Raw genomic sequence first — 26,529 nt, 5'->3', positions numbered from 1 at the left:
TATCGGTACCAATGTTACGGACAGCCAAACCCTCCACTGATATTTAAACTTGTAACTTTAGGATTGTGGTCAGTTTCATTCCACTCGGTGCCTTTCTGGAATGAGTCCTGAACTAACTTACTAGCATGAACTGACCACAATCCATGCAAGGCGAGCCAAATGAGATTAGATGAATACAGGTGTTTCCAGAAGTCATTGGTTTAAGTATCAGACCCATTGCTTGAGAAATTCACCCTGCAATGAACACCTAAGCAGTGAATAAAGAATTAAAGCTTTCGTGACTGCATAAATTACTCATTGTTTTTTCGGTAAAGTCACGTATGCATAAACGTCGATTTATTTTAATATAATTTTATGGTTTTTCTTCATACGCGACTTTACCGAAAAAACCAATGAGTAACCTAAGCAGTGACCCAAATTATTTCCACTTACAGGTGGTGACAAGCAGGTCCACAGATGCATTGCTCAAGCATTCAGTAACACATTAAGCATGGCTTGTATGCCGGTTGTCTCCTGCATAAGCTTGCCCATGGGAAACCCCCACCCAAGCCTTGCCCATTCACATGTACTACATTTACAAAATGCTTTTGAGAGAACGCCAGGTACGGGACCCCAAACTGCCAAGCAAAATATCTTATTGATCGTGGGCAAATCATTCTGGCCAGGGACATGTTTGAAAGGAAACAAATACCTGCAGAGGCCTTCATGCATATCCACAGAAAGAAATGGTTTCAAACTAATGAATTATTGAATGCCCATATGCGTGCGCTCGTTGCTTTGAGAAGCCAGTTGACATTTAATATATTGCGCTCCAAGTAATGACAAATAGGAAACTTTAATCAAATAAGACGACCACGAAACTTTTAGCTTTGTTCCAGCACTTGCACACATTGTACATTTTCAGTCATGGGAAAAACTGAAATATTACAGAAGCATGCTATTATAGCAATGGCCTCTCAAGCCAGAGAGTTGGCAGTTGTGAAATGTGAAGTCATTGCAGGAAGAGCACAAGCAAATGTCAAAGAAAGTAGGGGGGTGCTGTTGCATTCCTTTTAAATTCCAGCCAATTAAACACCGATTCCAAGTGATATTCATATTAAAGCAGCTTAACATTCACATGTAATATGCATTTAATACTCCATTGTTGTAAACTCCTTGATTAAAAATTTAGATTTTTTTGCACAATTAAAATATCTGCTGCCCTTATTGGGAACACTCGCCCATTGCAAAGGAATTGACCACTCTCCTGCAATTAAGTGCAGCTGGTTTACAGTTAAATCTCAGATTATTTGATGAACAAACGTTTACAATTTCAATTTAAAGCTTTCGCGACTGCAGGGATTAACCTTCTTGGCTCTTTCGGTAAAGTCGCGTAGAATGGAAATAAAATAAAAACATAATAAAATAAAATTCTCACGACGTTTCGGCCACAACACAAGTAGCCTTCAGGTGAAGGAACATAACTGTTGGGACGACAGCGCTTCAATGAACACTGCTAAGCTTGGCAGCTGTCATCCCGACAGTTCTATTCCTTCACCTGAAGAAGGCTACTTGTGTTGTGGCCGAAACGTCGCGAGAATTTTATTTTGTTTTATTTTTATTATTTTATTTCCATTCTACGTGACTTTACTGAAAGAACCAATTAAATGTTTACAAATCAAACAGGCACAGTTCCATTCCACTGCTGTATAGAGGCAAAATACTTGACTGGAATAGATGAGGCTCAACCCATGTGCAATAAACGTTTCTAGGAACCAGGTTCATTCATTTATTTCATATGCACTAGTTCACCCAGAAAATCCTTAAGGTCTCAAGACTTTCATGAGGGTCCTGCCAAGTTTTTGCAGCAGGGGGCGATGTTCAATGAACCTCAATAGTAAAGATGCTGTAGTGAGCAGACTACCTGCCAAAGAGTGTTGGTGGCCCTAATCAGGTGCAAAACTCATTCATATGCAGTGGACCAGTCAATCCACAGGATAACCTCAATTCTACAATTTCTCAACTCATTGGTGGTAATGAGTCCAGTTGACCCAAATTGCGATTTGAACTCGCAGCCATAAGAGTTTTAATAGGGTGCTCAAATCTCTGCACCACTGGGCTGCCTGCATCTGTAACGCCATTTGGCAGAATTAATTGGGCCTGGTGGAGGTAAACTCTAAACGTCTATGCTCACCCGGACAAAACGGTACTGCAGGGAGTTCACGTTGCGTGTGAGCAGCAGAACTCCCTGAGGTTGCGAAGTGTGTGGTGGAGATGGTAGTGACGCAGCCTTGTCCTGCTGCTGTAGCTGCTGCTGTAGCTGCTGCTGTAGCAGTGTCCGCAGGAGCCCAGCGAGGCTCACAAACCCGAACCCTCGGCCGTGGCCAACAGCCATGGAGAAGTCACCCTGCGTCAGGAAGCCGAGCGTGGGGCGCGAGCACGCCGACGCCATGGAACCCACGGGCTCCGGGTACAGCCCTAGGATCCAGTCGGCCTTCTTGCTAACATCGGCAACATCGTCATCGACACCACCATCACCGCCACGATCCTCCCCTCCGCCCTCCGTGCCCCCACCAGAGAGGCGCCGCTTCCGCCGGCTCAGCCCCACCGCCCTGCGCTCCGCCCTCGTCAGCCGGAAAGCGTCGCGCCGCCTGGGCTCCAGGGGCCCCGTGAAGGCTGGGTTGCGGCGCAGGAGGTCCAGGTCGGCGGGGTCGGGCACGGCGACGGTGGCGTGAGGCTCCGGGGAGCCGCGCTGGAGCGGGTCGACACGCACCCAGAGCAGCGCACGCGGATGGCCGCGCGACATCGCCAGCGTCAGGGCTGTCGTCAGGGGCTGCTGCGCCAGGGCCGCCCCCGTGGCAGGAGGAAGGGAGCGGCACCAGTGGGCGAGCTGCGTCAGCACACTCGTGCTCCTGCATGACAAAAGTAATGCAAAGTACAACAAGTGATGCAAACGTCAAGGAAAAACCGTGGCATTCACGAAGATTGACAACTATCACTCCCGGCTAATTAAAAACATACCTGATCACATAGAATGGTTCGCTTGTGACTTCCGAAGGCAACTCCATCTTTTGCTCTTGTTCCACGCGATCTCTGCCATCGCCCGTCTCACATCCGGGCTCCACGCGCTCCGAGCTTGGCTCCCCATCCACCGACACGAGTTCTCCCGCCGTGATCTCCTCTCCTGCCGTGCCACCCCCCCTCACCTCTGCCCGCTGCTCTTTCCCAGAGACTTTGGAGGTTTCCCGAGTCTCTTCCGCTTCTCCTTCAGAAGCCTCCTCTGTGAGCTCAGACTTTGTCTGGCCCAGAAACGAGGCTCCATAATTTGGGTCGATAGAGGGAGACTCCATCTCCATGACAGATTCCGCCTCGGGTTTCTCCTCGTCCTCCACACTCGACTCCGTGCCCATGAGCTCCCACTCGTGCACCAGCAGTTCCCACGGGAAGTGGAAGGGCGTAGGCATTGCCAGCTTCACGTAGTTTGGCCTCTTGGCTGGTGGGTACCTGTGTGTGAGTGATGTCAAGTCAATAGGAGCTATGTAACGCAAAGTCTTTATCAAATTGCATTTTGCCGAGGAACGCAACCTTTGCGAAGCAAGAGTCTCAATTGCTTCTGTAAACAAGGCGACGGAGATGCTCTTGGCTTTGAATCATAAACTTGAGAAATTAATTCAGGCCGCCGATATAGCTCGCGTATGTATAATGAACTTCTTTCGCACCGTTCGTAACCAACCATGTGAATCGGGAGATGCGGGGGCAAGGACAACAAAGACAAGACTTCGGTGCCACATACATACACAAAGACGCATGTATGAAAGCCGTGACAACGAGCGATAACGAGCCGTGCAGTTGTGCGGCGGAGCGTCAAAATCAACAAGGCAAACACACAGAGGAAACGTAAAGTCGCGAGTCAACGAGGCTCGCGCAGCCGCCGACCGCCGGCGTGTTCCCACCGTTTGAACTTGGCGATCGCCGCCTCCTTGCTCTCGGCGTCGTGGCGCGAGCCGGCGGGGCAGTCCGGGAAATCACGGGGGAAGTGAGGCGCCCCCTGGTACTGCGAGTGCCGCTCCGCCTCGCGGAGGCCCCCGACCACAACGCCGCGGTACACCTGCCCCATCCCCCCCCCCGCCGCAGGCAGGGCCGCACCGGAGAAGCAACGCTGCCGTTAAAGCAGTCACGACAACATCAACAGCCGCCATTCGCCACCAAGTGGCGGTGACGTCACCGCGCCGCTTGTGCCAGGCTACGCGCACTTGAAGGCCACGTGAAGTGTCGAACGACCCCGCTGGCAGGTCACGGGACAGACCCAGGTGCCGTGGGTCGACTGACTGAGATGACTGGCAGATGCACCACCTGTGCCCCCTACTGTGCCAACGCAGACACACATTCATCAAAATAGGGGTGAAGAGCCTCTTGCTTAACGAGGGCCAATAAGGGCATTGAAATACTTTTGGTGGGCCACAACTTAACCCGCACACCTCAGTGTTATCTATTAACAAATTGAAAAATAACTTGTGCGTTGACAAAGTATAAAGAGGTCCTTCCAATAGAAGTGACTTGGGGCCAATAAAATTTGAAACATTTTTTTTGCCAGGTATATTCCCTTCTTGGAGTTGAGCAGTATGGCTGAAATGCTCACAGTGAAGGAAACGTATCATTTTTGGTCGACCGTTTCAAAAATGGGACTCGGGTTCTTGGTGTTTCACACGTGGTCACGGGCTGTGCGGAATGGCCATGGGTCAAACATCGGCACCATGTGCCACGCTTCCCCAGCGCCGCTTTAAAAAGCGCACAAGTGCAGCAAAGCAGCACGGCCAACCCGCTGGGCGCACTCACCAGCGGGATCCAGAAGGCCATGCCCCACGCCTTGGGCAGCACCAGGTCCCACGCCACCCCCCATCCCGCAAGCCCGGCCCCCGCCTGCCGGCCTGGATGCTGAAGCAGCAGCGCGGGAATGCTCGACTCTCTGGCGCCCAGGTTGAGACGAGTGCCCGGCACCAGGGCCTTGTGGCGCATGCGATTCAGCTCCTGAGCGGAGGTGGCACAACAGGGGCACGGCGACTTTACAACAGCAGCACTTTTGAGTTATTCATTGTTCACGTACTTTTTTTTTTTGGTCCTCGAAATTATAAGGATCCCGGTCACACTGGCTTAAGTGGTTCAACACGGGCATTAGACACTTGAGCTAACCACCCACATCTCCCCCGCCCCCGCCCCCCCCCCCCCCCCCCCCCCCATTGTTAGAGCATTGAATAACCAGGTGGTGGTTCGTAGTGAATTATCTAAAGTAGCGGTTCTCAACCTGTGGTACCCTGTACCCCAGGGGACATTCAAGACAATGCACGCAAAGGCGGCGCTCGCATGATGCATGGTCACGTGTCAGAAACATCTCTGCAGTCTTCCCCCTTCACTTCATGGTGACAGTCAGCGACTTTAAGTCTTAAAAGTGTAAATATTACGTGATAAATAATTAACTATTACGAAGTGCTAACCACACGTCTTAGGTGTTTGCTTTGTGTGCAACTGAAATGTCATTGTTCAACTGATTACTTCGATATAAAACCTGTGCGTAGGTAGGAGAACACGTGGGCAGGTGAAAGGTGCCGTCGTGGGAGATGTTGGCCGCCACTGCTCTTGCATGCGCTCAGGCTGCGGCATCTGCCTGCTCGAGCCGAGCGTGTGGCCATACCTGCTCTGGGATCTTAGTCTCCGTGACCTCATCGCGGACGGAGCGGTCCCAGATCCAGCTCTGCGCGTGTCCCTCCTGCAGGCTCCTCGCCAGCACGTTCGCTTCGTTGTTGCAAGCTGGCGAGGGGCGGGACATAAAACACCGTCGCGCACACGCGCGCACGCACACACACGCGCACACACACACACGCACAAACACCCCACTCCAGAGTCCTCGTCCCCTGTCTTCAAAGCTATGTATTGGTTGTTTTAAAGATGAGGACAGCCAACCAATCACAAGCCAGCACCACACACTAATTATTAACACTTTTGCATACATATATATTTGTTTTTATCACCAATTACATTCAGGTTATGCCCTAATAAGCCTCATGTAGTGACATGATATATTACCTACTCAGAACTCAAATATGAACACAGAAGTACTTCTGAAATCACTTTCGTAGACATTTTTTTCACACTAGATGCCTTGCCCTATTGTGGGCTGTCACGTGACTATAGAAAAATAAATAATTTATTCCTAAATCAATAATAGACTGAATCAAGCAAAAAAAAATACCTGCTATTTTTTTTTTCGTAGCCATTAGTGAGTGGGCAGATACAGCTCACTGCTTGGGAATTATTATGCTTCACTGAGACTGCTCTTCCACCAACGTGAAGACATTTTCAATGGGTTTTAAATGGTTCTGTGCATTATTTATTGGAAGTTTAACTCTCCGTGGCCTCTGCACGGCACAGTGCCCTCATATTTAAGCTCAGCACAACAGAGCCAGACTACAGCCAATAGCATCACAGTTCCCCACAATACCCATCTGTCAGTGCAGAGGATAGCCAGCCCTCTACATTATCCGCAGTGGTTATCAGTGGTTCATAAGACTTTGTGAACACTACACAATAATGAGCACCACTACATTGCTAGATGGCTTACAAATGGTTTCCTCTCCATACCATTCAATCTGGTGGTGTGCTGTATATGCAAGACCTTCTGCCACCATCACACCTTGGCCAATATATATCAACTCGTCTCATTAAAAGACGGAGCTAAAAATTAACATTACAAACACAGAAGAATGAACAGGAACAGCATCAGAATAGCACACGTTAAGGGCTGCAGCGAAGGAACAAGCACACGTGTGTGACAAGGGTGTGCGGGTATCGCGAGTGCAGGAGTTATTGGAGTGTGCTGAGCATTAAGAGGAACTTTCGCCTTTGCCGTGGACAAAGAGAGTGGCGCGTGCTTTGAGTAAGGAGTGTTGGTGTAGGGGGGTCTCGCCAGGACTTGAACCTGGAACATCCAGCATGGATCAGCTGAGGCTCCCACCGAGCACGAGACCACAGAGGGTGCTTTGTGCAATGTTTGTGAAGTTGTGCATCAGAGCTCCCCCCCCTCCACCAGCCATGCTGACAGCAGACAGAGAGTGCAACCGGAGAGGACGGGGAAAATAGAGCATCGAACAAGCAACGCTTCAAAACACAAAACATAGGCACAGCGAGTCTCGGGATTAACCTGTCGGGGAAAATGTTGGCCGACAGCAATCAATACTAAAAAAAATGTATCTCACAAGTAAGCTTTCCTGACCAATATTATCATTTGTAACTTGTTAATTTTGGGGTAGATCGTGAAGGTATAATGCCAATTAAGAGCACCTGACACCGTCAAACAAATCAAGTTGCCAAATTTACAATCCCTAATCACGAGAATAAATCTAATCACTACATGCCGAGTAACTCCGCTGAATACCTAGAAGCCAGGCATGCACATCCCGCGGTTCAGCAAACACTTCAGGATATCCCTACGCTCGGTTAAATTTTCTACAGATGATGACGGCATTGATATTGATGATGACGATCGGATGAGCCCACACTCAACCACCAGCCACAATGCACCACCTGCGGCGCCACCACTCGCAGGAGGGATGCTGGGGTCCACAGGTATCGTCCGCTTGTTGGGGAGATCGAGGCGTGGGTCGCCCACCGTCAGGCCCAGCACGCACCCTGGAGGCACGTCCGAGGCACTGCCCAACCCTGGGCGGGAGGGCGGCAGTGACAGAAGTCACTCGCAGCAGTCATGCACAAAACTAACATCCCAGGTACAGGTTTCCCTCGTTTTATATATGCAGGCTCGGTTCGTGAAATTTCGCGTAAATGCGGCTAAGCGATTTCTACCCAAAATGCACTCTGCGGGTTGAATTCACTCTCATGCGGCTGTGCGGTCAGAGGTGGGCCAACAACGTGCATGTACTGTATGCGCTACTCAGCGGGCTGCTGTCATTCGGTTTCGCTTTGTGCGCTCCTTTTTTAGAACGCATCTACTGCATAAAGCGAGGGAAACCTGAATAGCCTTAAACAGGCTGTTGGAGCGAGTGCTGTTGGCGAGCATCTATTAAGGCCAGTATGGTATACAAGGGAGTGGTGAGGCTTTCACTATAACCAGCTGCCTTGGTCTCACCAGTGCTGATTGTTTACAAATCACACCAGGTACTCGGATGAGGCCGAGTCAATCGAGTGGAGGCCCCGAGACTGGTTAAAACACTCGCCACTTATTAGTCACGAGTGGAAATCAAAGTCGGGTCACGCGGGTTCGTAGCACAGTGCGTTGACCACGACGCAGCAGCAGCAGCAGGGCACTATCCGGCGCAGCCAGGCGGAAATTCTGCAGTGGTGAAACCTGACTTCACACGGTGATGACTTGGCACTCCTGCTGTCACCAATGGGTAATGCAATGACTGCGGATTTTTTTCCCCCAAGACTAGGACCTCAGCGGGGAAACAAAGTCTGCCTTTCCCGTGTTCACCATTCGAATTGCAAGCCGAGCTTTGACACATTACATGCGTCTGTTGGTTTTAAGTAAAAATGTGTGTGGAATGAATCCTTAACTTGGCAATTACGAGTGTAAAAGCTATTGGAGTCTTGAGAGGTGTTGCCGTGTAAAGCACAGCATAAATATTAAGACCCGATGACCAGATCACGCAGAATGCTGCCAATCTCGTAAAATTTTGAAAGCTAAGCAGGCCAAAGCCTGTATGGTGCTTGGATGGGTGACCACTCAGCACAGCAGGTGTTATAGGCTGCGGGGCTACATCGTGGGCAGCAAAAAAGCATTGCAGCAAAATCCATTGTTGGACTGCACGTCTACTCTCCGATATCTATGCTGCCGGCCTTCACCACCCAGCAGTGCTCAGCGTGGTGAAGTATAACCAAATAACCCCCACGACATCCACAGCATAGGAAGGTCCCTCATCCAGTATTATATTAGCACATGACTATACGTGTATTAAGTAGTGAAGAGTTTACAACAGTCAAAAACCTCATCATGCCATCCCATTTGTAGTGTTTCATCAGGAATGAATACAGGGTTATTATAAACCGCCGTGTATGGTAACGGTGTAGCATGCTGCTGCAGTGTACCGGCTAGAAGCTGGAAGATTTGTCCCTGATTCTCATGCTGCAAGACGTGCGATGGCTCGCTGCACACTTTCAGCCACCATGAAGTCTTGCCCTGGCCTTCAGACTAAACAACAACACAAACAATGTGTCATGCCATAGCAACAAAGTGTGACATCCGTTTAGAAATGCATCCTTCTGAGTCTCTCTGATGCGGTAAACACAATTAGTGCTTTCAACCTTGAACTGGCCTTCATCTTCAATCCACACGTTCAAATGTATCCAACTTGGGAAAGTTAGATATCTTCAATCAAATTCAATTAGCATTTAATCCACTGGCCTACGAGCCTTCAAGGTATCTGTAAAAAAAATGGCTCCATAGCTCATTGGATTCTTCCAGTCTAAATAAAGTCTGGTTTACAAAAAAAAACAGTTAATTGGTTACAACTCCACCAAGTCTCATCAGCTAAGGGTTGGCCTACACATTCAATGACACCAAGTACGCTGATGTGAAACCATTTATCAACAATGTAGGGTTAATACCACACAGTGGGCAAATTATATAAAACATTTTAGCTTCATTGGAAAATTCTTCTCGCCCTTAATATTTGGGTGATGCAATCGTAAAGTAGCATTGGTCAAACAAGCCACACCACTAGGCCCAATAATGTTCAAGGCAAGGTTCTGCCCATATCAGTGTATGCAGTAATAATGTCCTATGGGCCATACCTTGCTGACAAGATTTAGGTCACCTTGTTTAAAATAACAATGTGGTAAATATTCATCTGAAAGGCCCATACGTCTGGCAGTGTACATTTTATATGTCATTTATTTGTGCAGGAAACCTCAAAAATGGTCAACAATTTTTCAGGAGAGTCTGCGTTGGGAAGCTTTAACGATTCCGTGACGGCGTGTTTTGCATGTGGAAGGCAACTGGAGCAGCTGCAGAATAACCGACAATGCACGAGAGAACATCTCCCGGCCACCTCGTCTTTCATCGCGTTTGTGAGTTTCACTAACCTGCAGGAAGCATCAATCTTTGCCTCCAATAGCACCGGACACGGGCGTGCGCCACTACAGCCGGCAATTCATTTGACCGAGCGGTGCAGCAGCGAAAGCATGAAACTCAAAATCGAAGAGGTTGAAAAATCTAATCCTGGACTGGGTCAACTCGGCCTCCGTCATCCTTGCAAGTTCAATAAACCAGTCGACAAGCTTGTGCTAGCCGTGGATACGTGAATTTTCACTACCGGATCATCAGGACCACTATCGGGTGTGAGAACCACTCCGCTGCTCGTGAGAGCGAACACTGACTTATTGAGGCCACATTCACATCTTGACAAAGTGTCCGTAACACAATGCCTTGGCGGTTTGCCTGTCGTTGGCAATGTAACCATCAGCACTCTTTCACCAAAAGTGAGACAAAAAGGAACATTTGTACGTGAATCATGCCTTTTATCTCATCTCGATGGCACTATAAGTCTGTTTAACGTCCCCACACCCTGGACATTTTATTTAAACGTGTATTCTTCCTTTAGGCATCGCTCATCACAATGACCGTGCAGTGTCAAGTCATACACGAGTAGTGTGATCCTGGGCAACACCAAACTGCACTGGGCTGCAATGTCGAAGAGCAGTCATTTAAGAGCGGATCTTGAAGTGGCTAGGTGGCGCAGAGATCAGAGCGTTGATCTGGGACCACTAAGATCTTGGGAACTAATCTTAGGAGCTGCCTTTAATGATTTTATGGTGTCAGCCTGCACACCAATGAATGCACAAAAAAACACCACATTCAATTTGGTTCTGCAGTTAATCTGGTCAAATGCCAGCTCTTAGAATAAAAAAAAAATATATTGGTTTTACTGTCCTGCGTTGACCATTACTCCCAGCGGCAGGGTGGATTGGAAGGTTCTGCCCCCTACCGTGTGGAACAGAAGTCACCTGAATGGACCTCTTTGGTATCCGCTTCAGTGGACCATTCTCCCGCACAAAAAATAAACTGCTGATAGAGATCCGAATGGATACCTCATCTCGTGCAGGACACGTGGATCTTACGTGGTGAACGTCTGCAGGCCGGAGAGCGTGTGTCAGTATAAATCCGGAGCGAGGACCGATCAGCTGAAACCTCACCATCTCCATTGTCAGGTCACTGCAAACCCACACAGGTGAATGCACGTATGAATTAAAATGTACCACAAGTGTTTGATTTCAGAACCGTGAATAAGTCACCCTTTCGAGGAACCAAGACAACAAACCGATCTTAACTGGCAGACATATACCCTACCCTGGCTGTCTGACAAGTATGCAGCTTCATTAAGGAGAAATAAACTTCACAGTAACAATGTGATGTAACATTACATAACACTATGATATTAAAATGAAACGTCTGTCGGGTTTACTACAGGGTCAATACAGCATTACGACTCAAACTCTGTACCTGCGTCAGAATCGAAGTGATTGCTGCCCCCTAAGAGCACCTCATTGCCAAGAATGTGGGGGCACAACTCATACATGGGGTCTCCTTATCCCCTAGTCATTTGACAAACCTGCTTCCAAGTCACGATGACATGTGTATCGCCACCTGCACCTGGATAAGCGCACAACGGCTTATATACTACACCTTCAGCGGACGTTCTTCCTAAGGCTCTTACAAAACAGATGGCTGTAACCTGTATAACATCACGCCACGTGGGATATTACCTGCGCCTTTTACTCGTCAGCCACTTAAACACGCACCACCAATGCCACACGCTTGCCACGGGGTGTACGCCACGTGTAATGGACCCCCCCCCCCCTCGCTGGTGGTAGCTTGTAGCTCCAGCTTGCGATCTAAGGAACTCCAAATTCAGGATTTACAGTTTCAATGTGGTCACGATGTAACCCGAATGTTGAAATGTTAGGCGATTATTATGAGTTCAACTTTACGGAATAAAAAATGCATGCAGTTGACCCACTTCAAGAGCTTACAACAAAGTGCTTTGCAACTCCTAACAGCAGGATTTTGAGTCAATAAATGAATCAATTACTACTTGGTTTTCATCATAGCAGACTTTCACCTCCCAGTGATGGGCTGGGATATGACAGTCGCTTCGTTACGATATATCCCCCATTGGAGCACATCAACTTTGTTCAGCTTCATGAAACCATTGGTCTGGCAAAAGCTCGGGGACGGACAACTACACGTTACCTTTAAGAATAATAATTTTTTTTCCACCCGCATATTGTACCTGAGAGTTGTAAATCCAAAGTAGCCCACAACTGAGAGGGCTATCTGTTATAACACTAAGCGGATGGCTAGAATCAAGGCAGCGTCTTGTGATTAAATCAGGGTCTCAAGCGTCGTGAATGAACTGTACCAACGCAATAACAATGCCTGCTCAATAAAAATAGGTTTTCATTTCGATTTAAAGCTTTCGTGACTGCAAGGATTCATCTTCTTTGGTTCTTTCGGTAAAGTCACGTAGAATGAGAATAAAATAATAAATTGATAAAATAAAATAACACAATAAAATTATCACGATGTTTCGGCCACAACACAAGCGGCCTTCATCAGGTGAAGGGACGAGACTGTCTGGAGGACAGCGCTGGAGCGAACACAGTGCTGTCCTCCAGACAGTCTCGTCCCTTGGAGGACAGCGCTGTGTTCGCTCCAGCGCTGTCCTCCAGATAGTCTCGTCCCTTCACCTGATGAAGGCCGCTTGTGTTGTGGCCGAAACGTCGTGAGAATTTTATTTTATCAATTTCTTATTTCATTCTCATTCTACGTGACTTTACCGAAAGAACCAAAGAAGAATAGGTTTTCACTTAATGCGGAATTTGCATACTATACCTCTTAGGATTAAACAAGGTAATTTAGCGATCTACGACATTCTACGCGACACAGAGCAGGTGCGTCGTCTAGCATTTTATGCGAGGCCTAATGAAGTGACTCGAGAAGAAGTTCCTGTAATGTCATCTTCTGGGGGCCATTCTGTCGTGACGTGACATTTGAGTTGAGAAAGACATATCTTGATCTCATCATATGACTGAAAATACAAGTGATACAATTGTTGATAAAAAAAAAAATGAAATGGAATGTTTTTAATGTCATGAGCGACGACTGCATGCAAGAGCCCTTGTTTGCCCTTCGTATGCATGTTGAACTTTCTTCATGACGTACAAAGCCAACCGTGCAAATCGAAGTTCGTAGGGGCGCAAAGGAGAAGGGAGGGGGGGACATCTCACGTGAGAACAGTCCCTGTGGAGACCGACGACCAGCTCCTGGGCTCATGTGGACCGCGGGTTCCGTCACCGTAAATGCGCTTCGCCGGAGGCGCTCCGGGCTGCTGCTGCTCACCGTCCTCCGCCCGCCGCTTCCGCGTCCCGCTCGCTTTGCCCCTTCTGGCACCGCGCGCAGCCTCCGGCAGCGCAGCTTTCATTTCGCTTTTACGGGCGGCGGAGGTCTCGCCGAGCTGCGCTCGCTGCGGTGCGGATGCCGCTTGTATGCCGGAGGCTTCAGCGGATGACCGAGTGCCCTCCGCTGGGCCGGTGACACCTGGAGTCTGTGTTGGAGGAGCCACTTTGAGGTCTGGTGGCTCCAACACTGGCTCTAAGCATTTGAAATTCTCCTTCAGCTCGGACAATACCTCCTGCAAAGAAAAAAAAAAATAGCTGTAAAGGTCAATAGGGAAATGTCTCCATGCACAAAGGAGTGTTGGTGGCCTTCAGAATGTGGTGGAAATTTCACATTCATACCTCGTGAGGGCCATTCTCGTCACTAAAAGACACACCTCAAAGTAGTACTAAATTTATTGACCCCCACAAGAATGATGAGTCAAGGTTGCTGCCACAGCCCCACTCAGCTTCAGTACGAGGGCAATTGCACGATTTCAAACATACGTTTCTCATACTTCACATGCATTTTTTTAGCATGTCAAACAATCATAACTCTAAATTACATGGGGAAAAAAATTCCATCGTTCTTGACAAGGAACAGGTGGTGAGACAATACCGCAGTGTCGGATGTCCCGAAACAAACCGAGTTGTTCATCCATGCTGGGATAGTGATGGTGCATTCAGTTTGTATGTGCCCAACCAACGACTTCATTCATTAATAAGTCAAACTTTTTCAATGAAACTTACTTTCAAAGAGACATCCCATATATATTGACAATTTTGTATTTTTGACTGCGACAGTGCCTAATTTGTGGTAAATGTCAAAAGTGCGTGTAACATTGTAAACACGTTTTAACAAAAAGTGCTTACATTTTTCATGGCAGGATGGACCCAGATCCATAGCTGCCGGTGCTCCGTATTCATCTCTCGTTCATCAGGCATTTGCAATGGCCGCCATAAAAAGGTGACAGGACCCAGCGGTTGGGTGGGAAAGCCATTTGCTCTGTACATCACCAAGGACCCCTGCCTTTGTCCACTGAGGTAATCCACCCCATCAAAAGAAGTGCCTGATAAAAAAATTTGAATGAACAAAATAAACCTACATCATTGGGCCAGATGATTGGTAGAACACAAAGCCACCCACAGACACTTCTAATTCATGTGGGTAAGATTTCACGACATAATGAAAGACAACATATACAGTGAGGGGAAAAAAGTATTTTGACGCATTTCAAATTTTTTATAAATTTATTTTCATTTTAATGAGGGAAATAAGTATTTGACCCCCTATCAATCAGAAAGATTTCTGGCTCCCATGTGTCTTTTATACAGGTAACGAGCTGAGATTAGGAGCACACTCTTAAAGGGAGTGCTCCTAATCTCAGCTTGTTACCTGTATAAAAGACACCTGTCCACAGAAGCAATCAATCAATCAGATTCCAAACTCTCCACCATGGCCAAGACCAAAGAGCTCTCCAAGGATGTCAGGGAGAATATTGTAGACCTACACAAGGCTGGAATGGGCTACAAGACCATTGCCAAGCGGCTTGGTGAGAAGGTGACAACAGTTCGTGCGATTATTCGCAAATGGAACACAAAATAACTGTCAATCTCCCTCGGCCTGGGGCTCCATGCAAGATCTCACCTCGTGGAGTTGCAATGATCATGAGAACTGTAAGGAATCAGCCCAGAACTACACGGGAGGATCTTGTTAATGATCTCAAGGCAGCTGGGACCATAGTCACCAAGAAAACAATTGGTAACACACGCCGTGAAGGACTGAAATCCTGCAGTGCCGCAAGATCCCCCTGCTCAAGAAAGCACATATACATGCCCGTCTGAAGTTTGCCAATGAACATCTGAATGATTCAGAGGACAACTGGGTGAAAGTGTTGTGGTCAGATGAGACCAAAATGAAGCTCTTTGGCATCAACTCAACTCGCCATGTTTGGAGGAGGAGGAATGCTGCTTATGACCCCAAGAACACCATCCCCACCGTCAAACATGGAGGTGGAAACCGCATCAAAGGGACGATGGGCGGGGCCATGTACCGTCAAATCTTGGGTGAGAACCTCCTTCCCTCAGCCAGGGCATTGAAAATGGGTCGTGGATGGGTATTCCAGCATGACAATGACCCAAAACACACGGCCAAGGCAACAAAGGAGTGGCTCAAGAAGAAGCACATTAAGGTCCTGGAGTGGCCTAGCCAGTCTCCAGATCTTAATCCCATAGAAAATCTGTTGAGGGAGCTGAAGGTTCGAGTTGCCAAACGTCAGCCTCGAAACCTTAATGACTTGAAGAGGAGTGGGACAAAATCCCTCCTGAGATGTGTGCAAACCTGGTGGCCAACTACAAGAAACGTCTGACCTTTGTGATTGCCAGCAAGGGTTTTGCCACCAAGTACTAAGTCATGTTTTGCAGAGGGGTCAAATACTTATTTCCCTCATTAAAATGCAAATCAATTTAAAAAAATGACATGCGTTTTTCTGGATTTTTTTGTTGTTATTCTGTCTCTCACTGTTCAAATAAACTTACCATTAAAATTATAGACTGATCATTTCTTTGTCAGTGGGCAAACGTACAAAATCAGCAGGGGATCAAATACTTTTTTCCCTCACTGTATAACAAGCGATACCTGAAACTATATCAGCTGTTCTATGAACACCAACCTTTACAATTTACTAGCAAATTACACATGCATCTAGTAAGTCAATGGGCATTGACAATGGCCGAGGGATAGCTTCTGCTCTCAGTACCTTGGCAGCATCCAACCACTCATATGATAACTATTCACATTTTTCAGCAATTGGGAAATGTTCACCATTCCAAAAGTTTGGTTTACCTGTCTCTGGGCTGCAAAGCGTGGATAAAACTCCCAGGAGCACCTCCTGCTTGCCCTTGAGCTCCAGACAGCAGTAGTAAGACACATCCTGTATGGGATACATCACAATCACTACAGTGGCTTCACAATGCTCTGCAGATTGAGATTAAAATACAGAGAGTCCTGACTTCCCATGAAGCGGTACCTATTTTATCAACCTGCAGAGATGTAACACACTGGAATGGCTCTGGATGAATTGAGCACTCTGGCCTCTGCGTCACCCACCCGGATAAAAACGTAACGGCGGAGAGAACGCGAGAGACGGAGACGGAGACGTCGGACCCCGAGGGCCGGGCGCGCGGCGAACCTGTAGGAGGCAGCGCTGGGCCATGGCGCGGTAGGCGCTGCGGTATGTCTTGGTGGTGGGCTGCAAGCCAAGCCGGTAGCCCCAGCGCTCGGCCACGCGGAAGCGCTTGGCGTGCCAGACGTGCGTCTCGAGCCAGACGTGGCGCCGCTGCCGCCGGTTGTAGTCGAGCAGCAGGCTGCCGTGGCGGCGCCGCGCCTTACGCGAGCGGCACTTGGGCACCACCTTCGCCTTGGCACTGGATTCATCCATCTGCGGCGTGGGGGGAGGCGCCGTAGCACGAGAGAGGTACGACGGTGCTCCCCGTCGATTTACGCAATCCGCGGGCGCCATTTGTGTGAAATGCCGATTACCAACGTTTGAGAAGAGTACATTTGATAATGAACAGCAACAGTGTCCAAGGGTTAAAGCATTAGATCGTTGCATATTACCTGCCGTGACAAACGAATTAGAAACGCCGACTGTGACAAAAAAAAAGAAATAAAAGCTAAAACTCATTTAATTTAATTGACTACAGTATTTTAAGTGACTTCCCAATGCTGTATAAATGGTTATATGGTATGCACAGCCAGTGGTGTAAGCGCCAGTGTGTTGGTCTACAGACGTATGCTATGCGTGCATATAGTAAATGCTTATTATGGTGTACGTGTTTGTGTGTTCGACATACGTGTACATATTTTGTGTGTGCGCGGTGTAGTTGGTTGTGCGAGCGCTCAATTGTTATATGTGTATGCATGGATACGCGTATATGGTAAAGAGCTGGTAGCGAGCGAGTGCTTGCGCGTTCCGTACACACAGGCAGGGCGCCGAGCACGTGTAGCTGTGCGTAGGGCGTACAGGCGGTGTGCGAGTGAACGTGGCGAGGGGGTCTCTCGCTGCGAGTCGTCGCACCTCCCTCTTGGCGGCGTCGCGAAGGCAGCGTGGTAGCCGCTTGACGTTGTGGCTCATGGCGCGGCGCCGCATGTGCGTGGGCAGCGTCTGGAAGACTCGTCGCACCGAGCTCTTCCTCTTCACCGCCTGCAGCATGGCCAGCATCTCCGCGGCGCGTGCCTGGGCCATCGACTCCGCTGCGCAGGTGGCCGCAAGGACAAAACGCTCACCGCTCCGTTGCGCCATTGGCTAATTGTGTGGGGGAGGCTAACGGATGCTGCGGTAATTTAACGGTTAGCACGCTGGACTTGCGATCCAGAGGTCGCCGGGAGATCGAATTGAACTTGTGCGGCAGTTGAAACAATGGGAAAGGGTCTTAAATGCCCCCTGTGTCCACCCACCAGTATAAATGCATAGTGCACAGTCAAGATGTCTGGCCAGGTGGAAGAGTAGGCCAAATACCCTCTTTTGGGGCTCTTTTGAGCTCCCTTCTGCCAGCAGTGGCGTGAGCAAGTAATTGCAGGGCTGATGGGGCAATTCAAGGCTTCGTATTTTGATATAGAATACAAGTGATGTTGGTGACACCGTGTTACTTTTCAACATTGTCTGTGCAGTGTAATACACTTGGTCCAATGTTATGAGGTTGTCTCAAACCACTCGTTTACCACAAGTGCGTAAGTTCATTCGGATATATTAAAATAAAGTACCTGTGAGAACATCGGGCAGCTGCTGAAGTCCCAGAGCCCAGCTTTTGTCAGTGTCCTGCCTCTGCGCTCCCTCAGGACCAGCATCAACGCTGTGCTCCTGCTCCTGACACCACGGTGTGAAAGGTGCCACTGCTGCTGGGAAGGAAATGCCACCTGCACAGCCCACGCAGACAAGTCACTTGACACACTGCGCAAATGCAGATGCTTCTTTAGCATTCGTAGCTAGTAATGCAAGAAACCACAATTACTATGTTTGGGATGCATTTGTTTAATTGTTACCGGCACTGCCCCTCCCCTGTGCGCTGGGTGGCGCATGGACAGTGAGAATGCGCACTGGGTGGCGATTGGCCAGCCAGCAAAACATGTTTTTCTTGTTTAGTATGATATGATGTAAATATACGTGTGTGTGTGTGTGTGTATATATAAGAGCTCCTCTTATCTGTGGCCCTATTACCCACGACGACAATTATCCGTACCAGCTCTAGAGTCTGTAAAAACTAATGCCCTATTTTTTTCATATCTGCGATTATATCATCCGTAATTTTACCAATAGCATAGAGCGAATTCGCTTCCTAATACTCGCATTTGTTCAACTAAGAGGATTTGTGCAATAAATTGCTCCTAATACCCGTGAGTTATCCACGATTATTTTTATTAAAGCGTGTGCTGTGATTAAAGCAAGTGCATGAGTGCCAATCGCAGACATTTGGAGTTTGATGATCTGCTTAAAAAGCAACAGTGAAAGGTTTAATTACAGCGACATGAGCAAATTTAACCATTATACCATTTGAACCACATGAAGCCGAATTAAGCAGTGCATTTTAAATCAATACCTGGGGTCAAACTACAGAATACACATATATACAAGTTCTCACTAAGAACAATTGTGCTATCATGACAAGAAAGAACTTAAATCATGTTCATAATATAGGTTTTTGGGCTAGATCACGGAAATACAAATGTGCCGTTAAACCTGCCACCACCCGACAGCGCCAATTAGTAAGGTTTGTCACATAAACAAAACATGCCAATTTGCTACTAGTTCAGCACACCGGCGTGTTGGAGTGTAAACCCACATCTACATTCGAGATAGACGTTTCCCCAGTAATTACAACCAGCATCACCAGACGAAAAGCCAGCGTTATACGTCTTAAAATGTTAAATTATGTTATACATAAATCATGTCATATACACGCACATTAATCCCAGTTGTTGGCATGAATACAACTCACCATTGTCATCTTTACGTTCATCAGCAGCACCCCCCTCCACTGCTGGAAAGACCACGTTCTTCGGCTGATGGCGCATGATGCGTTCCCTCTTCTTTGCTTGTCGCCGCCCACCTCCTCTCCCTTGAGCGCCTGCTCCGCGGGACCTCCCCTCCATGAATTCAAGAGTCCTCCAAGAACCGCAAGGAACACAACTCCTTCCTGTAAATCACACCGGAGGATATTTAATCACACGGGCGAAATGACGGAGGCGGTTTCTCTTCCCTGCTCGCTCGCCAAACCTAAGCCACTTATTTGAGCTGTCATTTGTGCCCAGGTCGCTTCTGAAAAGGGTTTATATATCTCAGTGGGCCTGATCTGGTAAAAATTTTTTAAAAAGTTTCGTTTTTCCGTGCTCGCAAAACGTGTCTTTTGAATTTGACGTGGGCGGCTACATTCGCTATTTAATGACATTTTACCGGATATACTTCGTGTCAAAATTGTGATCCTTTTAATACTTTGGTATGGTTGGGTGGTCTTCTTTGGTTCTTTCGGTAAAGTCACGTAGAATGAGAATAAAATAATAAATTGATAAAATAAAATAACACAATAAAATTATCATGACGTTTCGGCCACAACACAAGCGGCCTTCATCAGGTGAAGGGATGAGACTGTCTGGAGGACAGCGCTGAAGCGAACACAGCTAAGCTCAGACTGCGACCTTTAAGCTGTGTGAGAAGAAACAGAGCGCCTTGACAAAGGAATTAGCATATAATTGCGCATTGAAATAGCTGAGTGATTAGCTTGTGACTGGTCACAGAAATGGCTATGTTAAAGTAAAAAAAAACACATCCACAGAGGCACCCCTTGACAAAGGAATTAGCATAGAATTTCGCATTGAAATAGCTGAGTGATTAGCTTGTGACTGGTCACAGAAATGGCTATGTTAAAGTCAAAGCATACACATTCACAGAGGCACCTAGGACAAATCAAACAGGAGAATTTAGCATTGAAATAACTGAGGGATTAGCTTGTGACTGGTCATAGAAGTAGTTATGTTAAAGTCAAAGCCTACACATCTACAGAGGCACCTAGTACAAATCAAGCAGGAGAATTTAGCATTGAAATAACTGAGTGATTAGCTTGTGACTGGTCACAGAAATGGCTATGTTAAAGTCAAGGCCTACACATCTGAGCTATTAACAGTAACTGGGTATACACTACACTATATAATGAATACTATATAGTAAACCAATAAAAAAACTAAATTATAAATTACCTCAATGTTACCAATAAACTCTATATATTCTCCAATCAGCTAAGCTACCAACAATAAGCCGTTATATATCACAATGCTATATGGCGAAAAAATGGGTAGATTCTTACCCTCAACTTTAGCACCACGGAAAGCTACGAGCCCCGTTCAGACGGACGAGTTCATCCATGGTCGGAACAGAGGAGGGAGAGAGAGACAGCTGCGAGGCGCTGTTATACTCCATGTTGTAAACCATACCATTAACCGTGGTGTGAGAGGTATTAAGAGTCAATGCCAGCGAAAGAGCTGCGGTCTGAAGGTCATCGTAAAATACAATTAATTAAGAACGGAAATGGTTTAAAACATCTTTCCAATGGTTACTAAGCCAGAATCCATCTTCTCGGTTGAAATTGTCTCTGTGCTTGTATGTGAATGGCCTCATGAACGAATCTCTCATGGTAGCCGGTTGGTTTGCAAATAACCTCCGTCTTGGAGAAGTCAATGTCATGTGAGCCCACTGAATTATAACAGTGATCTACCACGGCAGAGGAGTTCGTTCTACCGTGTTTCAAGTCTGCTTTATGTTCGCGGATGCGGTCCGAGATATGTCATTTGGTTTCTCCAATGTAGCTACTACCACAGAGGCACTTTAGTTTGTAAACGCCCGGGTACTGTATGTCTGGAACAGCATCTTTTACAGATGGAACCAGATCACGGATTTTATGTACTGTGTTGAATCGGACCTGGATCTTGTGTTTATTCAGGATTTTGGAGATCTTTTTAGTGACCCCTGCAATGTAGGGTAAGGTGATGGTTTTGAGTGGCTCCACAAGAGGATCCTTCTTCATGACTGGAGTGATGGCTTTGCGGATTGTGTAGTCGGAGTAACCATTAGCCCTGAGAGCCTGGTGTACGTGCTTGAGTTCACTGGTAATGTGTTCCTGGTCGGAAATGCATTGGGCTCTATGGTATAGAGTCTTGATGAGGGAGTTCTTCTGGGATGGATGGTGGTGGGAATCCGGTTTCAAGTAAGCATCTGCATGGGTAGCTTTCCTGTAGACAGAGTGGCTCATTGAACCATCATGTCTCCTTTTAATTAAGACATCCAAAAACGATAGTTTGCCATCTTTTTCGACCTCCATGGTAAATCTGATGGCTGGGTGTATGGAATTGATGTGGTCGCAGAATTGGTCTAGAGCAAGTTGGCCATGTGGCCAGATGACAAAAGTGTCATTCACGTACCTCTTCCATAAGGTCGGGCGTAGAGTAGCAGTCTGGATGGCGTCAGTTTCAAATTTTTCCATGAATACGTTGGCTACAACCGGAGATAGGGGGGAGCCCATTGGGGTGCCCTCAGTTTGTTGTAGAAAGTTCCATTCCAGGTGAAGTATGTGTTGGTTAAGCAATGTCTCACCAGGGGGGGTACATCAGTATGCAGTCCTTGATGAACCAGGTCTTCAATGATAGCGATGGTGTCAGGTACCGGGACTTTGGTGAACAAGGACACCACATCAAAACTGACAAGCAGGTCGTCTGGCGACAAGGAAATGCCTTTGATTGTCGATACCAGGCGAGTAGAATTTAGTACCGCAGAGGTGGTTTTTCCAGTGAAAGGTCGCAGTATATCAGCAAGAAAACGTGCCAGTTTATAGGTGGGGGAGTTGATAGTAGAGACGATGGGACGAAGGGGTGTATCTTCTTTGTGTATCTTTGGAAGGCCATATAATCTTGGTGGTCTGGCAGCAGAGGGTTTCAACGAGAACTGTTTGGTCTGATCAATTAATGCTGTTGAATCAGAGATGATTTTGTTCGTTTTGGTAACCAGGCTGTTGGTGGGATCTCTTTTTATTCTTGTATAGCTGCCATCGTTGAGTAGTTCTTGAATTTTGTTGTTATATTCTGTTTTGTCCATGATGACAGTGGCATTGCCCTTGTCGGCTGAGAGGACGACAATATCATCTCTCTTTTTTAACTGAGATAATTCAAAGCGTTCATCTTTGCTGATGTTGCTAGGTGGCAACTTAGCGTAAAACCAAAGAAGATGAATCCTTGCAGTCACGAAAGCTTTAAATCGAAATGGTTGGGTGGGTTAATGTTTTATATGTTTATACCTGTAAATTGCATTTGTTGTATTTTAACCATTCTCGTCAATTCCCACTTGCAAAAGCAACTCGTTTTTCAATTGGCTCCAAAGCGTTTTGTTTTAAGTTAAAGTATTTTTAAGTTAAAGTATTTGTCACAATTTGAAAAATATGCGACTGCATTGCTCGTGGTTCTAAAGGGTAAATAAAAAAAATCGCATTCGTAATTGTTTTACAAAAAGCAAAGCAACCGATACAGACGACCCCGGCCTATGCTGTGGCACGTCAACTTCTGCTCCACTGCCAAATATACAACGGCAACTAATACACTTGAAGATACGATTCCACTGACAATTGGTGTACCACTACATCGGTACTCTATATGCTGCTGAACGAGCAACGACTGCTACTTAACCACTACACGATCGCCACATGACCATTGACTGCAATCACTAAACAAGCAACTACTTGATAATTGTTTTTTTTTACCCTTTTATCTGCCAACAAAACTGACACCTTTTTTTCAAGGTGTCATGTTTACATTGACCACAATACCTGCGGTCGGAACGCAAACAAAAAACAACTCTGATAATGTATGTGGCACTGTCCTTGAAATTGATTGGTCCACACCCGAGACAGCTTTCTTTAGAGCCTCGTCTCACATGGTGTTGGACCAGAAGACGCCAAAAGGCGCACAACTCAAAGACAATGCACCATCAGAGTATGAGAGCTCGGGTTAAGCATTTACACCATTGGAAACCTCATTTGCCAGTAACAAAATATGATAATTGTTTTTTTACCCTTTTAACTGGCAACAAAACTGACACCTTTTTTACAAGGAGTCATGTTTACATTGACCACAATACCTGCGGTCGGAACGCAAACAAAAAACAAGTGCATACATTATCAGAGTTGTTTTTTTGTTTGCGTTACGACCGCAGGTATTGTGGTCAATGTAAACATGACTCCTTGTAAAAAAGGTGTCAGTTTTGTTGCAGGTAAAAAAACAATTATCATATTTTGTTACTGGCAAATGAGGTTTCCAATGAAGCAACCACTTCTACACAAACTACAGCACTGAAATATTACAATGGCAACTGCAGTATTTCTACACCAGTAAAACAATCGCAAATCCTAAAGCATAACCTGGATAGAATGACATTCTCATATAAGCAACACGTGCTTATAAAGTATCATGTGGGGGAGGCTACGATATATAAAGCACGTCTGTGTTTATATTCAGCGTCTGAATATATGCTGAATCACCACCAAAGCAAATTACAGTACAGTACACTAGTAATTGCTCCTAGACACCTACAGTGCGACTATTATTAACTACAGTTATACTGCACCATCTACGACTAGAATGACACTCAGCTACGATTACCAACCATGCTCGCGTTAATAACACGAAAAGAACTCGACCTGACATAGCGCGGCCTGGTCAGAAGCCCTCATTCCAAACGCATGCGCTCGACTAGCAGAGTCGCGAGTTCAGCCACTCTCGCGAGCGGGTTCAAACAAACAGCACGAACCCGTGTTGAACGACGTAGCTTGTCTAACGTTTCAGCCAACCGCAATTTGTGATCGCACCTTAGACGAGGGGCGAGGCGATGGTGGCGCGCGGTGTCAGGATGCAGGGACCTCTCTCTTTCCACGTTCCCCAACGCGCACGGCGCGCCGGGCCGCAGTGCGCGCACGTGTTACAGAGGCCGGCGCGGTCAAACCGCAGCGGCAGACACCAGCAACGCGTTTCGTAAATGACTCGGATTTGAAACTCGAAGGGCGGGGTTATGCTTCCCCCCACCCACCCACCTCTTAACTCGTCTCTCCGGACTCGCTTCTCACCCCCATTGGCTGCACCCCCAGCCTCTGTTGACGCCTTTCAACGCTCATCGGAACACCTGACACGAACTCCCCTGCCACCGTGGCAGATACTCAACACACACCACTCACCATTCACCCTCCTGACCCTCACCAGACTTACCTGAACACCTCACCACTCGGTAGACATACTCACCACACACCTGACACCACTCACCATTCACCCTCCTGACCCTCACCAGACACACCTGAACACCTCACCACTCAGTAGACATACTCACCACACACCTTACATCACTCACCACTCACCCTCCGGACCCTCACCAGCCACATCTGAACACCTCACCACTTAGAAGACATACTCACCACACACCTGACATCACTCACCATTCACCCTCCTGACCCTCACCAGACACATCTAAACACCTCACCACTCAGTAGACATACTCACCACACACCTGACGCCACTCACCACTCACCCTCCTGACCCTCACCAGACACATCTGAACACCTCACCACTCAGTAGACATACTCACCACACACCAGACGCCACTCACCACTCACCCTCCTGACCCTCACCAGACACACCTGAACACCTCACCACTCGGTAGACATACTCACCACACACCTGACGCCACTCACCACTCATCCTCCTGACCCTCACCAGACACATCTAAACACCTCACCACTCAGTAGACATACTCACCACACACCTGACGCCACTCACCATTCATCCTCCTGACCCTCACCAGACACACCTGAACACCTCACCCACACCATTACATAATTGCATTTTGCACCACCTCACTGCACGACTAGACCACAACATTACACCCTGCACCGCACCATACGACTAATCGACATCCTACAGTACACCACTATAGTACACACTACACCACTTGTGTACATAAGAGGCCGTCAATTAATGACGTCACGCACCTGGGGGGGGGGGTCAGGCATTTGTGACGATGTGTGACGAAGGGGGGGGGGGGTGAGAAATGTGACGTCACATCAAAATGCGCAACTTTAAATAAATATGGACAACACGTTCTGCTTAATTAAATTGACTTTTTCATAAATATTTTCTCTTACAACATCAGAGTGCAGCGTCACATTAAATACGCACTACAATTACAATTGTTTAAAGCGATTTGAAGCTTTTTTTCTTTGGGGGGGGGGGGGCAGAGCTTTATGACGTCATAATTGAGGGGGTTTCTGTCTTTTTGTGACACCGTGTGACGATGGGGGGGGGGGGGTAAAAAATCTCATGACGTCATTTATGGGCGGCCCCTTACCACACCATTTCATTACACCACTTACCACGATACCACAGAACTCCATCACACCAATAAATGTAACTGTCACAATTTCTTCCTCATTCCTTCACTTACTCGTGTATAAATTTTGATTTAAAGCTTCGTGAGAATTTTATTGTTTTATATTTTTATTATTTTATTGTTTCCCTTCTACGTGACTTTACCGAAAGAACCAAGAATATTACTCGTGTATCTCTCATCAAGTCACTCATTCAACTCATTCATTCATCATGCCTCTCATTCATACTCCCCCAATCTCTCATTCCTCCCTCACTCAAACCTCTCAATCCTTCATTCAGTCATATATCCCTCATTTGCTCACTAATGTTCTCATGTAAACACGTTTTGTTCAGCAAATTATTGGATTTTACAAAGCACATGAGCGATTTAAGGTCTACTTGTTGAATTTCATAATGCAAATAAGATGAATTGTGAGATAAAAAAAGTTTGTGAGGTAAATTACTCTCATTCCTCGCTCATTCAATCACTTAATCCTCTCATTAATCTTGACTTATTGCTTTTCTATCTACGTGGCTTTACCGAAAGACCCATATAATACCTCTCATTAATGATATATCATTCTTACCTCAATAACTCACACCTCTCATTCTTACCTTATTCACGCAATTCTCTCATTCTCATTATTACCTTATTCAAC

The 26,529-nt window shown here is 46.9% G+C and overlaps 1 protein-coding gene across 3 annotated transcripts; it reads right to left on the bottom strand.

Annotated features, from left to right (window-relative positions):
- Positions 1-772: 772 nt before the first annotated feature.
- Positions 773-24,528, bottom strand: POP1 (POP1 ribonuclease P/MRP subunit). 3 transcript variants are annotated; one of them, XM_076067270.1, is made up of 16 exons: positions 24,267-24,528; positions 19,420-19,617; positions 18,188-18,340; positions 17,502-17,677; positions 16,614-16,862; positions 16,268-16,355; positions 14,296-14,492; positions 13,276-13,679; positions 11,077-11,200; positions 9,076-9,178; positions 7,558-7,692; positions 5,669-5,784; positions 4,816-5,007; positions 3,933-4,087; positions 3,001-3,483; positions 773-2,891 (listed from the first exon to the last, which is right to left on the bottom strand). In XM_076067270.1, the coding sequence occupies exons 2-16, from the start codon at positions 19,571-19,573 to the stop codon at positions 2,156-2,158; spliced, it is 3,465 nt and encodes a 1,154-aa protein (XP_075923385.1). In that variant the 5' UTR covers positions 19,574-19,617; positions 24,267-24,528; the 3' UTR covers positions 773-2,155. The 3 variants fall into 3 exon arrangements, with proteins under 3 accessions (XP_075923385.1, XP_032810682.2, XP_075923386.1); XM_032954791.2 differs by having other exon boundaries at positions 24,325-24,528; XM_076067271.1 differs by having other exon boundaries at positions 11,107-11,200; positions 24,325-24,527.
- Between the last annotated feature and the right edge of the window lie 2,001 nt (positions 24,529-26,529).

The sequence above is a fragment of the Petromyzon marinus genome, chromosome 15 (assembly GCF_048934315.1).
Source record: "Petromyzon marinus isolate PM22_M1 ecotype Great Lakes invasive population chromosome 15, UKy_Petmar_22M1.pri1.0, whole genome shotgun sequence".
Lineage (NCBI taxonomy): Eukaryota > Metazoa > Chordata > Hyperoartia > Petromyzontiformes > Petromyzontidae > Petromyzon > Petromyzon marinus.
This window is presented reverse-complemented; position numbering and strand designations above follow the sequence as displayed.

What these genes read in the sequence shown, in the direction of transcription:
- POP1 (XM_076067270.1), bottom strand. Translation starts at nt 19,573, where the DNA reads ATGGAGGGGAGGTCCCGCGGAGCAGGCGCTCAAGGGAGAGGAGGTGGG. An exon ending in CCCAGCGCTGCCTCCTACAG is followed by an intron (nt 16,356 to 16,613) that starts GTTCGCCGCGCG and finishes TATCCCATACAG; the next exon opens with GATGTGTCTTACTACTGCTG. An exon ending in AATCTTCCAGCTTCTAGCCG is followed by an intron (nt 7,693 to 9,075) that starts GTACACTGCAGC and finishes CCTCCCGCCCAG; the next exon opens with GGTTGGGCAGTGCCTCGGAC.